Source organism: Vipera berus (assembly GCF_964194415.1).
Source record: "Vipera berus genome assembly, chromosome: Z".
NCBI classification, from domain to species: Eukaryota; Metazoa; Chordata; class Lepidosauria; order Squamata; family Viperidae; genus Vipera; species Vipera berus.
This window is the reverse complement of record NC_138205.1, coordinates 61090059-61103828: the sequence shown is the minus strand read 5'-3', so window position 1 is coordinate 61103828 and position 13770 is coordinate 61090059. Positions and strand designations below refer to the sequence as shown.

Below are 13770 nucleotides of genomic sequence, written 5' to 3'. Positions count from 1 at the left end.
AGAAGCTGTGGCCTTCCTGTTTCTTGCGTAACAGGAGAACAATCTAAAAAAAGAGTTGCCCAAAGAATTAAGGATATAGAAGCACAAACTGATATAGCTATCCTTAGTAAGGTGGGTAACTTGAAATGGCTGAGTAAATACAATTGTACTTTTCAAGTGGACAGTTATTTGAAGTTACAACTCCCAAAACATCTTAGGGAGATATTTACGAGAGCGAGATTCGAACAGCTTGATACAATGGTCAGATATGGGAGATTTCATGCTATACCGTACAATGAGCGTCTCTGCATTTGCGGAGCGGCAGAGGTAGAGGACCTGGCTCACATCCTATTTGACTGTTGTTTGTATAAGAGGGTGAGAGACAGGTATCTTGGTCTATATACCAAACGAATGACCCATTGGGATCCCCATATCAAAATAATTTACCTTATGTCCGGCCAGAACTTGAAAATAACATCCAACGTAGCACAGTATTTGAACAAAATGATCCAGTTAAGATCTGCATATGTGGGACTGATTGGGGTAGATTGTAAGGGCGACTCCGAAATATAATGTTTCCATATTTTATCTATATCTTAAATTTGCATTTTATTACTATTTTAACTTAAATTGTATTTTAATTCCATTTTAAATTGTATTTTATCAAATTCCATTTCGGATTGCTTTTATCTAGTTTTGGTGACGGTTTGTTGCTGGAACTTTGTACTTTGATATGGCCCAAGGGCTAATCAATAAAGTTGTTGTTGTTAACAACTTATTGCAATAAGGACCAAATGGACTAGCAGTCATTAAATATGATGACTGGGCCAGGAGGCAACACCCAAATCCTTGAAGCAGGCTTTATATCTTAACATTGTGCCTATCTCTAGCATTCTGGTGCCACCCAGTAGCCATCCCACTTTCCTTTATTGGGACTGACCTCTGGGTCAGCCCCCTATTTCTGGAACTAACCACTGCATTAGTTCCTTATTCTTATTCCGTTGTCCTAGTTACCAAGCCAGTTTCTTGTTCTTCCTTGTACTTGCTCTAACCACTACTTTCCTCACTACCATTTCTACTTGTGTCATTGTAGCCATGAACAAGGCTCAGTTCCTCGGTTCCTATGCTATCTGTTTCCACATTCTGTTCCTGTGCAAAATGTGTGCCACCCACAATCTTTCACCATCTACTGCATAGGTCACAGTTCTTCCTTTTACTAAGAATTTCTCAGCAGAAACCGGTCTTTATTTTAATTGACTATCAAAGAAATATGCTTGATTTATACAGAAAGAATTTGTCATGGTTCAGATAAATGAGACAGTTCAAGCAAAATGCAGGCATTGTTTATCTAAAAAGTCTTAATAATGAAATGAAACATCGGCACTCATGGAGGGATGCCAGAATCTGAAATCTCTTCCCCCCAAACCCATTGTAACATACACAATTCCCGCACTTATTTACACATTATAAATCGCATTATCCAAGTTTTACATATGAAGTTTCACTTCCCATTCTTACACAGACTTTTCTTCTCAAAACATCCGGTTGACATTTCCGCCCCACCCCACAGGGATTCAAAGCGAAGCAGTTAAAGTAACAGACTGTCTGTTATATTGTCAGCGCAAAAACATGTTAATATTTGCAGCATTGACAGAATTATTAAGATTTTTTTTTCCTTTCACAGTCCCCACTTCTTGTCCTTCAGGACAACACCACAATTAGGACCAGTGATAGAGAAAATGTACATTACATTAATTTATTTATTAAGATATTTTTTCCTTTGACAGTAGCCAGCACAGCTGTAAGGACCTGCCTCAGTTAAACCTCCCAAGAAAACTGAACTCTTGAAACTTGCATTGTCTCAACAGGAACTTTCATTGGAAGGTACTGAAAGCAGAATAATAAGGCAGGATCTGAAGATTTCCTGTGTGATATGTTACATTAAAAGAATCCTGTCAAACCCCACCCCAATTGTCCATCTGGCTTGTTCAAATTGAGCCAATCCATAGGTGTCAAATTGTTGTGCGAAAGAACTGATAAGAGCCATTCTCAAGGCTGTCAGGTTTCTCTGTGGCTTCTTCCCTCTGCCTGGACATAAGGCAGATGGATGGAGGCACATTCCATTCTCACCCCAAGAAAGATACTTCAAAGAGGATAGAACAAAGTAAAGGAAGTATACTGCAGAATACCCATAGATCCCTGCTCTCCCCATTAGAATGGCAGAACCGGAAAATGAAGGCATAAGAAAGAAATACAAAATACATAGGGGTTCTGACAATGGATTTGTTAAAAACAGATCATGAGAAACTAATCTTATTTCATTCTTTGACAAAGTGACTAAATCAGACATGTCAAACACAAGGCCCGGGGGCCGGATCCGGCCCGCGAAGTGGTTTCATGTGGCCTGCGAAGCCATCCTGGAAACAGTGAGGGAACAGCCCCCACTGCCTTGGCCCTGGCCCAGAGACCCTCCTTCTGCCACAGACCCTCAGATCTGTCCCACTCCTGCCCAGGCCCCCATAGGCACCCTTGATGCGAACATTGTAGAGCTGGCCACGCCCACCCAGTAGGCCATATGCACTCTAGCCACGCCCACCCAGTAGGCCACACCCACCCTGGCCATACCCACCCGGCCCCCTGAGGGCAACCACAATGCTGATGTGGCCCTCAATGAAATTGAGTTTGACACCCCTGGACTAAATAGTAGACCAGATAAATACTGTAAACATAATATATTTAGACCTCATCAAGGCATTTGACAAAGTGGACCACAACCTACTTTTTTGTTGTTGTTAGCTGCGAAGTCGTGTCCAACCCATCACCACCCTATGGACAACGTTCCTCGAGGCCTTCCTATCGTCTACCATCTTCTGGAATCCATTTAAGCTCATGCCTACTGCTTCAGTGACTCCATCCATCCACCTCATTCTCTGTCATCCCCTTCTTCTCCTGCCCTCAATCTTTCCCAGCATTAGGCTCTTCTCCAGTGAGTCCTTCCTTCTCATTAGGTGGCCAAAGTATTTGAGTTTTAGCTTCAGGATCTGGCCTTCTAAAGAGCAGTCAGGGTTGATCTCCTCTAGGACTGACAGGTTTGATCGCCTTGCAGTCCAAGGGACTCGCAGGAGTCTTCTCCAGCACCAGAGTTCAAAGGCCTCAATTCTTTGGCACTCAGCCTTTTTCATGGTCCAACTTTCACTGCCATACATTGCAACTGGGAAGACCATAGCCTTGACTATACGCACTTTTGTTGACAGGGTGTGCTGTCTAGATTTGCCATGGCTTTCCTCCCGAGGAGCAAACATCTTTTAATTTCTTGGCTACAGTCCCCATCTGCGGTGATCTTGGAGCCCAGGAAAATAAAATCTGTCACTGCCTCCATTTCTTCCCCATCTATTTGCCAGGAATTCAGAGGGCCAGATGCCATGATCTTGGTTTCCTTAATGTTAAGTTTCAACCCACGTTTTGCACTCTCCTTCTTTACCTGCAACAAAAGGCTCTTTAGTTCTTCACTTTCTGCCATTAGAGTGGTATCATCTGCATATCTTAGGTTGTTGATATTTCTTCCGGCAATCTTAATTCCAACTTTTGATTCATCTAGCCCTGCCTTTCTCATGATGTGCTGTTGTTGTTGTTAGCTGCGAAGTCGTGTCCGACCCATCGCGACCCTATGGACAACATTCCTCCAGGCCTTTCTGTCCTCTACCATCTTTTGGAGTCCATTTAAGCTCACACCTACTGCTTCAGTGACTCCATCCAGCCACCTCATTCTCTGTCGTCCCCTTCTTCTATTGCCCTCGATCTTTCCCAGCATTAGGCTTTTCTCCAGTGAGTCCTTCCTTCTCATTAGGTGGCCAAAGTATTTGAGTTTTAGCTTCAGGATCTGGCCTTCTAAAGAGCAGTCAGGATTTATCTCCTCTAGGACTGACCGGTTTGATCGCCTTGCAGTCCAAGGGACTCGCAGGAGTCTTCTCCAGCACCATAGTTCAAAGGCCTCAATTCTTTGGCACTCAGCCTTTCTTATGGTCCAACTTTCACTGCCATACATTGCAACTGGGAAGACCATAGCCTTGACTATACGCACTTTTGTTGACAGGGTGATGTCTCTGCTTTTTAGTGTGCTGTCTAGATTTGCCATGGCTTTCCTCCCCAGGAGCAAGCGTCTTTTAATTTCTTGGCTACAGTCCCCATCTGCAGTGATCTTGGAGCCCAGGAAAATAAAATCTGTCACTACCTCCATTTCTTCCCCATCTATTTGCCAGGAATTGAGAGGGCCAGATGCCATGATCTTGGTTTTCTTAATCTTAAGTTTCAACCCAAGTTTTGCACTCTCCTTCTTCACCCGCAACAAGAGGCTCTTTAGTTCTTCTTCACTTTCTGCCATTAGAGTGGTATCATCTGTGTATCTTAGGTTGTTGATATTTCTTCCGGCAATCTTAATTCCAACTTTTGATTCATCTAGCCCTGCCTTTCTCATGATGTGCTCTGCATATAAGTTAAATAGGCAGGGCGACAGTATACAGCCTTGCCGGACTCCTTTCCCAATTTTGAACCAATCAGTGGTTCCATGTCCAGTTCTCACTGTTGCTTCTTGACCCGCATATAGGTTTCTCAAGAGACAAATAAGATGGTCTGGTACTCCCATCTCTTTAAGAACTTGCCACAGTTTGTTATGATCCACACAATCAAAGGCTTTAGCATAGTCAATGAAGCAGAAGTAGATGTTTTTCTGGAACTCCCTAGCTTTCTCCATGATCCAGCGTATGTTGGCAATTTGATCTCTAGTTCCTCTGCCTCTTCGAAATCCTGCCTGTACTTCTGGTAGTTCTCGATCCACATACTGCTGAAGTCTAGCTTGTAGGATTTTAAGCATGACTTTACTAGCATGAGAAATGAGTGCAATGGTGCGATAGTTTGAACATTCTTTGGCACTGCCTTTCTTTGGAATTGGAATGTAAACTGATCTTTTCCAATCCTGTGGCCACTGTTGAGTTTTCCAAATTTGCTGGCAAATTGAGTGTAGCACTTTTACTGCACTGTCTTTTAAGATTTTGAATAGCTCAGCTGGAATACTGTCACCTCCACTAGCTTTGTTGTTGCTCAGCTTTTCTAAGGCCCACTTCACTTCACATTCTAGGATGTCTGGCTCGAGGTCAGTGACCACCTCATTGTGATTATCAGGGACATTAAGCTCATTCTTGTATAGTTCTTCTGTGTAATTTTGCCACCTCTTCTTAATCTCTTCTGCCTCTGTTAGGTCCCTGCCATTTTGGTCCTTTGTCATGCCCATTTTTGCATTAAATGTTCCCTTCATCTCTCCAATTTTCTTGAAAAGATCTCTGGTCCTCCCTATTCTATTGTTTTCTTCTATTTCTTTACACTGTTCATTTAAGAAGGCATTCTTATCTCTTCTAGCTATTCTCTGGAATTCTGCATTCAATTGGGCGTATCTTTCTTTTTCTCCCTTGCCTTTCCCTTCCCTCCTTTCCTCAGCTATTTGCAAAGCTTCCTCAGACAACCATTTTGCTTTCTTGCATTTCTTTTTCTTTGGGATGGTTTTGGTTGCTACCTGTTGTACAATGTTGTGAACCTCTGTCCATAGTTCTTCAGGCACTCTGTCTATCAGATCTAATTCCTTAAATCTATTTGTCACCTCTACTGTATATTCATCTCCTACTTTCTTCAGTTTAAGCCTAAATTTTGCAATGAGAAGCTCATGGTCTGAGCCACAGTCAGCTCCTGGTCTTGTTTTTACTGACTCTATAGAGCTTCTCCATTTTTGGCTGCAGAGCACATAGTCAATCTGATTTCTGTGTTGACCGTCTGGTGATGTCCATGTGTAGAGTCATCTCTTTTGTTGTTGGAAAAGAGTGTCAGCCTGTGTCCTGCTTCATTTTGTACTCCAAGGCCAAACTTGCCTGTTATTCCGGTTATCTTTTGGCTTCCTACTTTAGCATTCCAATCCCCCATGATGATAAGAACATCATTTTTTGGTGTTAGTTCTATAAGGTGCTGTAGGGCTTCATAGAACTGGTCAATTTCATCCTCTTCAGCACTGGTGGTTGGGGCATAGACTTGGACTACTATGATATTGAATGGTTTGCCTTGGATTCGAACTGAGATCATTCTGTCATTTTGAGGATTGTATCCCAGTATTGCTTTTCCTACTCTTTTATTGACTATGAAGGCATCTCCATTTCTTCTGAGGGATTCTTGCCTGCAGTAGTGTACCTGATGGTCATCTGAATTAAATTCACCTATTCCTGTCCATTTTAGTTTCTGATACCTAAGATGTCGATGTTCAGTCTTGTCATCTTTTGTTTGACCACATTCAGCTTTCCTTGATTCATGGATCTTACATTCCAGGTTCCTATGGAGAAAAAATCTTTACAGCATCGGACTTTCCTTTTACCACCAGACACATCCACAGCTGAGCGTCCTTTCGGCTTTGGCCCAGTCGCTTCATTCTTTCTGGCGCTACTAGTACTAGCCCTCTGCTCTTCCCCAGTAGCATATTGGATGCCTTCCGACCTGAGGGGCTCATCTTCCAGCTTCATATCATTTTGCCTTTTGGTACTGTCGATAGGGTTTTCATGGCAAAGATACTGGAGTGGGTTGCCATTTCCTTCTCCAGTGGATCATGTTTTGTCAGAACTCTCTGCTATGACCTTTCCATCTTGGGTGGCCCTGCACGGCATAGCTCATAGCTTCATTGAATTTCTCAGGCCCCTTCCCCCTGACAAGGCAGTAATCCATGAAGGGGATTACTACTTTTTGGTAAGCTATAAAAATGGGGAATAGACAGCATCACCACCAGATGGATTTGTAATTGGCTGACAAACTGTACTCAATGAGTAGTCCTTAACTACATCTCCATGGAGGAAAGTAAGCAATGGGGTATCACAAGGTTTTGTCTTAGGCCCAGTACTCTTCGATATCTTCATAAATGTTTTAGATGAGAGAATAGAAGAGGAACTCATCAAATTTGCAGATGACACTTATGCTGGCAGGAATAGCCAATACCCCAGAAGACAAATTCAGAATCCAAAAAAATCTTGACAGAGTTGAACAATGGACCCTATCCAACAAAATTATATTTAATGTGGAGAAAAGCAAGGTTTTACACCTGGGCAAGAAAAGCCAAAGGTACAAGTACAGATTAGGCAAAACCTGATTCAAAAACAGTAACTGTGAGAGGGACCTTGGAGTCCTAGTGGACGATTACTTAAATATGAGTCAGCATGTTACTATATACTTTATAAAGCCTTAGTAAGGGCACATATGGAATACTGCATCCAGTTTTAATCATCACATTACAAAAAAGATGTTTGACACTTTGGAAAAAATGCAAAGAAGAGCAACTAAGATGATTCAAGGCCTGGAGACTGAAACATATGAAGAATGGTTGCAGAATTTGGGAATGGACAGTCTAGAGAAAAGGTCTAGGGGGGACATGATAGCAGTATTCCAGTATTTGAGAGGCTGCCACAAAAAGGAGGGGGTCAATTTATTTTTCAAAGCACCAGAGGGCAGTATAAGAAACAATGGGTGGAAACTAATCAAGGAAAGAAGCAACCTGAAATTAAGGAGAAGCTTCCTGACAGTAAGGACAATTAACCAGTGGGACAGCTTGCCTTCAGATGTTGTGAGTGCTTCATCAATTGAGGCTTTTAAGAAGAGACTGGATAGCCATTTGACTGAAATGATATAGGGACTGATACTTGAACAGGGGACTGGACTAGAAGACCTTCCTTCCAGCTTGATTCTGATTCTGATTTTGATTCCAATTCTTACTGCCAGCTGGTGTTTGTGGATCCTGGTTTTCAACTGATGTGATTTTGTCCCACATAGAATTAGTTGATTCTGTAAATAACATTGTTAATTTCATCCTTCAGTATCTTTTCTTTGGTTCTAGATAATTCCTAGGGGATGTGGCGATGGGTTTGTGGGCTATTCTTATTCCTAGAGGTTGGAGAATTCTGGCTGTCATTTCTAACACTCCTTTTGTGTATGGTTGGGTTAGTTTTTGTATGGCAGTTGGGTGTGTGGTTTGTTGTGGTTTGGGTGCTGTGTGGCAGAATACAAAGTTTTTTGGATAGCTGTTGCAAACAAAAACATCAAGCAGCCATTTCTCTTCCTCTTTACTTAGTGCTGTGATGCTGCAGTGTATCCTGGCCCTTGTGAAGAGAGTCTTTTGTGTGAGGTGGGGTGGTTGCTTGCAAAATTGAGGATCTGGTCCATATGTATGGGTTTGTGGTAGATGAATATTTCCAGTTCTCTGTTAAATTGTCTTCTTATGTTGATGTCAAGGAATGGGAGTCTTTTGTCTGTTTCCTTAAGTCAACTGAAAACCAGGATCCACAAACACTGGCTGGAAGTCAAATGGAATGATCCCAAATCCCTAATCTCTACCCACACTGACACTGAATAGCACCAATTTGACTGAAGCAATACAAGAATCATCAGCCATGCTACCACTTGCCACACAAGTGTGTTTATTGAAGCTTGGTACTCCACAAAACATTCCATCAACAGACACATTGAACCACAACCAGCCTACAAACCCTGAAAATTCAAATCAACCACACAACCAATCAGCCACAGCACAACCCTCAACCAACCCACAATTTGCCCAACCAGCATTCCACCTCCCAATGACCCTTACCTGATGAGATCCTATCACAAGAGCCATCACAAGATCTTCACCTGATGTGACCCAAACCTGTTCTGTCAAAAGACCCATCATTAGACCCTCACCTGAGGTGACCCTCCCATCACAAGACTTACTGACCACATGAAGCCCTTATAAGCAGAAAGACACCAACACTGACATTCCTTAAATTCTGCTGAAATTTAGCCTGGAAACAAAATGTTCAGAAACTAACCCACAAGCTCAGAGAATGAACTTCCATTCTTATCTTAAATTTCTTGACATCAGCATTAAAAGTAAAATGTTCAAAATTCCTCAATTAATATTACCCCAGGCATAATTATCCTTTCAACATCTTTAAGGATGTCTTCAAATCTCTCAGGTTTTTCAGGAGCAAACTCTGGAATGAGGGCTCTTAAGTAACCTGGCTCTACATCAGGATAGACCTGTCGCTCCTCTATCTTCTCAATGTAATCTGCAATGTAATCCACCATTTCTTTTCCTCTTTTCCGAAACTCTGTGGCATCCATTTCTTCAAGCAACCTAAAAGAAACACATTAACAATTTGGAAAAATGCACAGGTATATTTGTCTTATCTTCTTTATATATGAAACCAATTGCAAACCAACAGCCAACATTTAGATAGGATTATCTCTTTTACATTATCCAAAAGACAGAAATTTACAGGATTGTGTCCAATGGTTTCCATCTCTTATAAAAATAAAATAAAAGCAGACAAGTAGTGAGGGAGAGCTCATCATTAAAAATGGAGAGCCTGACATTTGAAAGTTTGTGCTGTTTGAGCTACAAGTACTTTTGGATATGGAGATAATAAGTTGTTATTGTTATTATTATTTAGATTTGTTATAGACACTGAACTCCAAAAGTCTCTAGCATGAGAAGCAAGGTAAACAGCACAATACAGTTTATAAGCAGTGTAATACTAACATCAAATAAACTTTATGCTCCTTTCTGGTCAGGAAATCTGAAAATGTTAATATGCAGATCTTTTTTCTAAACCAGCAACATATAGCACTTCCCAGGTTAGGGCTGCACTGAAGTTTACAGTACTCTACCAGAGTTGCTGACTCATCCTGATCATGCACAATATATACACCAGTATATATCTGCTTACCCCTGCAAAGAGCAAGAAGTTTATCATATCTTAATCCTAATGGGCTTTGTTTATCTATCCCTAGGACAAGGCCAGGCAAAGAACAAGGAGTGCCTTGTTTATCTCAGTGGCTCTAGCCAAGGATGGAAGGGACATACCTTACCTACCCAAGTGATTCATATAAAGGACTAGACAAGTCAATTGATGGAGTGTACTGTTAAATACTCAAATATATTTCTTTTTTCAACTATTATATGAAAATATAGAATTTGATTAACCTATGGAAAAAGCTATAACAATACAAATCTCTTTCTCACTAATTTAGGGCCACCCCCACTACATAGTAGGAAAACAATGGGAATCAGAATGCAGGAAATTAAAAACATTTAATGGAACAGAAATATCAGGCACAAGTAACCAGGAACTGGAGTTGAGTTCAAAGCACTAAACGTTTATTATATGCTACCTATACACAAAATCTGGTTGACTAACAGTCAGGGAAAATTGGTACTAAATAAGAGTAGATGGAATTATTAGGGGGCCTGGACTTAGGTCTCTTGTGGGAGTAAGCGACTCCAAACTTATGATACATTTGACCCTACCTTTGGGCTCTGCCTGGTCATCTCTTACAATAACCATATAAGCTTTATTTATCTATACTTTTTTAATTTTGATGGATGAAAGCTTTCTTAAAATAATATGCAAAAGTTGCAAAACATTAAGTGTAATTACAGTGTAGCAAAAATGTACATTCTGACTCTTAATATCGCTCACATGATATTGTCCTCCTGGAAGCATTATGCATTTAACAAATTTGCATGGTGGAAACTTACATGCACGCAACAAAGTGCATATTGTTAGGCTTCCATATAAGTTAGGATCATAATAATGCAAATTGCATTTATTTATTTTCTCTCTCCAAACACTGCATGGTCACTGCACTAAATATACAGTATAATCACTGCAGAAAACAGCAGTGTTAACAAGAGATGGAGATATTATTCAGAACATTAACATAATTGTCATTTAGTGTGTAATTATTCTTGACACAGATAATTCTCTTATCTGAGAATTGTGGGAATTTAAAGCAACTTTTGCTCACCAGAAACATAGGAGTTAGTACTGATCAAGCTAATATTGATTCAATAACCCTCTACTGAAGCTCTATTAGCCATTTGATATTCCAGAGTTTTGCTATGCTGCAAAAAATAATGCAGTGATAACCATATCCAAAAGAAAAAGTATTTTAAAAATCTGTGATTAGCTTTAGTGAAAAAAAGAAGAGTGAAAGTAATTAAATAGTTATTCAAAATTCAAACTAATTGATAAATCTGTTCTCAAATTTGAGATACTGTCTACCACTAGAGGTCTCTGAGAAGAAATGAGGATAAAATCATCAGCACCACAACAATCTACAAATTCTGGGCAGTTCAAGTAGTGCAATATAGATGTAAATGAAAAAGAAAGATATTTACCTTTAAAGACTTCTGATGTTGCTATATATCTACTTCTTGTCAGTCTTATTTTTCTACAAAAAAAACCTCTAAAAATGATGCATTTACTGTAAAGTATGACCTACAATATAAACATAATTGGACAGAATACATTAATATAAATGAAGGCACAATATAGGCCTTGGGTGCAGTTGGGTTCCTTAAATTGTGCAAAGGCTTATGAGCCTCAGTTCATCTCCAGTGAATTAATTCCTCATATAAATAGAGAACCAAGCTTTTTTAAAAGCAAAGTCACTGCATTTAACAAACAAATGAACTGTATGCATAGTGCCTATATATATAGAACTCTGAAACTAAAATCTTCTCTATACTGTAATGAATTGTTGTGGGTGAAATAACTATAACACGCAAAAAAATTCCTGGATTGTAGATTAAAATGGGCTATCAAAAAAAAAAAACATTTTAGCAGCTGACAAACTACTTTTCTACTGTTACCAAGAAAATTACTGTACATGGACAATTGTTATTTAGGTTAAAACTCAATTCAAACTTTTTCTTATTATATAATGTGTAAGAGAATTGATTTTGGTCACAGGCATAAGACTCACCCAGCAAGTAATGAAGTGCACTGAAATGGCCAGACGTTTTGTTCCATCTCACCACCACTACCACCGACAAGTCCAAGATATGCAAGTGTCAAACACATTTACAGGCTAACTATCCAAAAATATTATAATTATTCATATCTTTCCTGCTTTTTGTGAAGGTGTCTAAAATAGTTTTTTTTCTGTGTAGCATTATTTGTTGATTTATTTTCTTTACTTTAAGAACTACACAAAACACTGAATTATTAAGTTAATAGGAGAGGTATCTAAATACTCTCATCAAAACAATTTAAAGGAACTAACTTGACTTGCAGACTGAAAGTTCTATTTAGGAAAAGAGCATTTCTACTGAAATTAGATAGACAGAGGATTATCCACAGGCGTAAAAGAAGTAAATACACTAGCATCCTAAATGATTAAGGCAATCAATTTCTATAAATTAAATATTTTGGATGAGCAGCTGCTTATATAATTATGACTACAAATCTGATTGATGTTCATATTAAAGAAATTTCAGTTCCATTATTTCATTATTATACAAAGAATACAACAGCACAGCCTCTGTTGGAGGATCTCATCAACCATTTTCTGATCTGTTTCCAACCTTATAAATATCTAATGAATTTTTCATTATACTTTCCAAACTCTTATAAAAATAATTAAAAGGATAAGATAATATGGCTTTCCGATATTATTATAACTATTACTTCAGGAATACTTTAAAAATACTAATCACTTCCTTACTTGTAGAAGAAGGAAGAAAGGTTTTTTTTTAATTGAAAATTTACAGCATAACCACATTTAATAGTTCTGTAGTTAAACCAGCCTCAACAGGAACAAAACAGATGTAGCTGATATATTAGGATAGAACAAGAGAAAGAACATATCTATTAAAACTTGATTTTAATAGAAATTTCAAAATAATGAATATTATTCTCATTTTTGTAATTAAAGTATTTACATTAATTTTAGAAAACAATTTGCACACTTGTTTGTGCTTTAAAGTAATAAAATACCAGTAGTGCTACTAATACTAGTAAATTTTAAATTTTCTTCTTTCATTTTAAAGTTTTTAATTTATCTGAGAATGTGTTCTACTTAAGTTTCTTTAGGTTGAGATATTTAGGTTAAACTTAAGATCAGGTTTAATTACTGAAAGCATAAAGCAAACAATTAAGCAGTTATTTTTACCATTCTATGAATATCCAGTATGGCTAAAGCATGTTTAAGAGTATATTTGTTACTATTATGTGTAAAGTTGGTTCATTATATGTATTTTTCACTCTGAAATACTATATTAAAGCTTAATTTTTCTATACTATACAGTTAGTAAACATTTTTTGTAATGTACAGAAAATCAGTATATTTTGAAATACTAACCTATTTCTTCCTCAGATATAAACATCTTACAAGATATCAAAAAACTCAAGCAGAACAATAGAATACTAACATTTGTATATTAACTAACTGAATCCTCACTGAAATACTGCTATCAGGGAGGTGTTTTTCATCAGGATCCAGGCTGGTGACAATTACATTAAGATGATTTCAATAACTAAATTTAAATGGTAAAGACTTTTACTTACTGTTTGAGAGATTTTGTTTTCTCTGTTTCCCCAGCTGCTTTCTTTGTGACAGTTATAAAAAGAGGATGCTCTTGTCCATTTATATTGAAAGTAAGTAGTTTCCATGAACCAATCAGAGAATGCTTTGCAGTTTAATATTCTGAGCATCACATTTTCTCCCCTATTCTTCATCCATTCATTTGTACTCAACACAAACACTATGCCAAACCCAAAGCAAACAAATATGCCTTCATATTTGCCCAGAAACTCAATGTACTATTCATCTGTGGTTGATCAATTGTCTTTCATTATTGCAGAAGATTCTAAATGTACTATTTTAAATGGGCACACAAACATTCATTTAAGAAAATATTTGAGCACAATTAGTGTCCCACATTGTTATATT

At 38.5% G+C, this 13770-nt stretch overlaps 1 protein-coding gene across 2 annotated transcripts in view; it reads right to left on the bottom strand.

Moving 5' to 3' along the window:
- DDC (dopa decarboxylase) overlaps nt 1-13413 on the bottom strand; it is a 179232-nt gene extending 165819 nt beyond the window's left edge. The window contains exons 1-3 of one of the 2 annotated variants that reach the window (XM_081345709.1): nt 13386-13413; nt 11216-11315; nt 8956-9169 (exon numbers count right to left, since the gene is read on the bottom strand). In XM_081345709.1, coding sequence (XP_081201835.1) covers nt 8956-9156 — 201 coding nt within the window. In that variant the 5' untranslated portion in view covers nt 9157-9169; nt 11216-11315; nt 13386-13413. The remainder of the gene's footprint in view (nt 1-8955; nt 9170-11215; nt 11316-13385) is intronic. The other variant, XM_081345708.1, reaches the window with a different exon arrangement.
- Nucleotides 13414-13770: the final 357 nt, after the last annotated feature.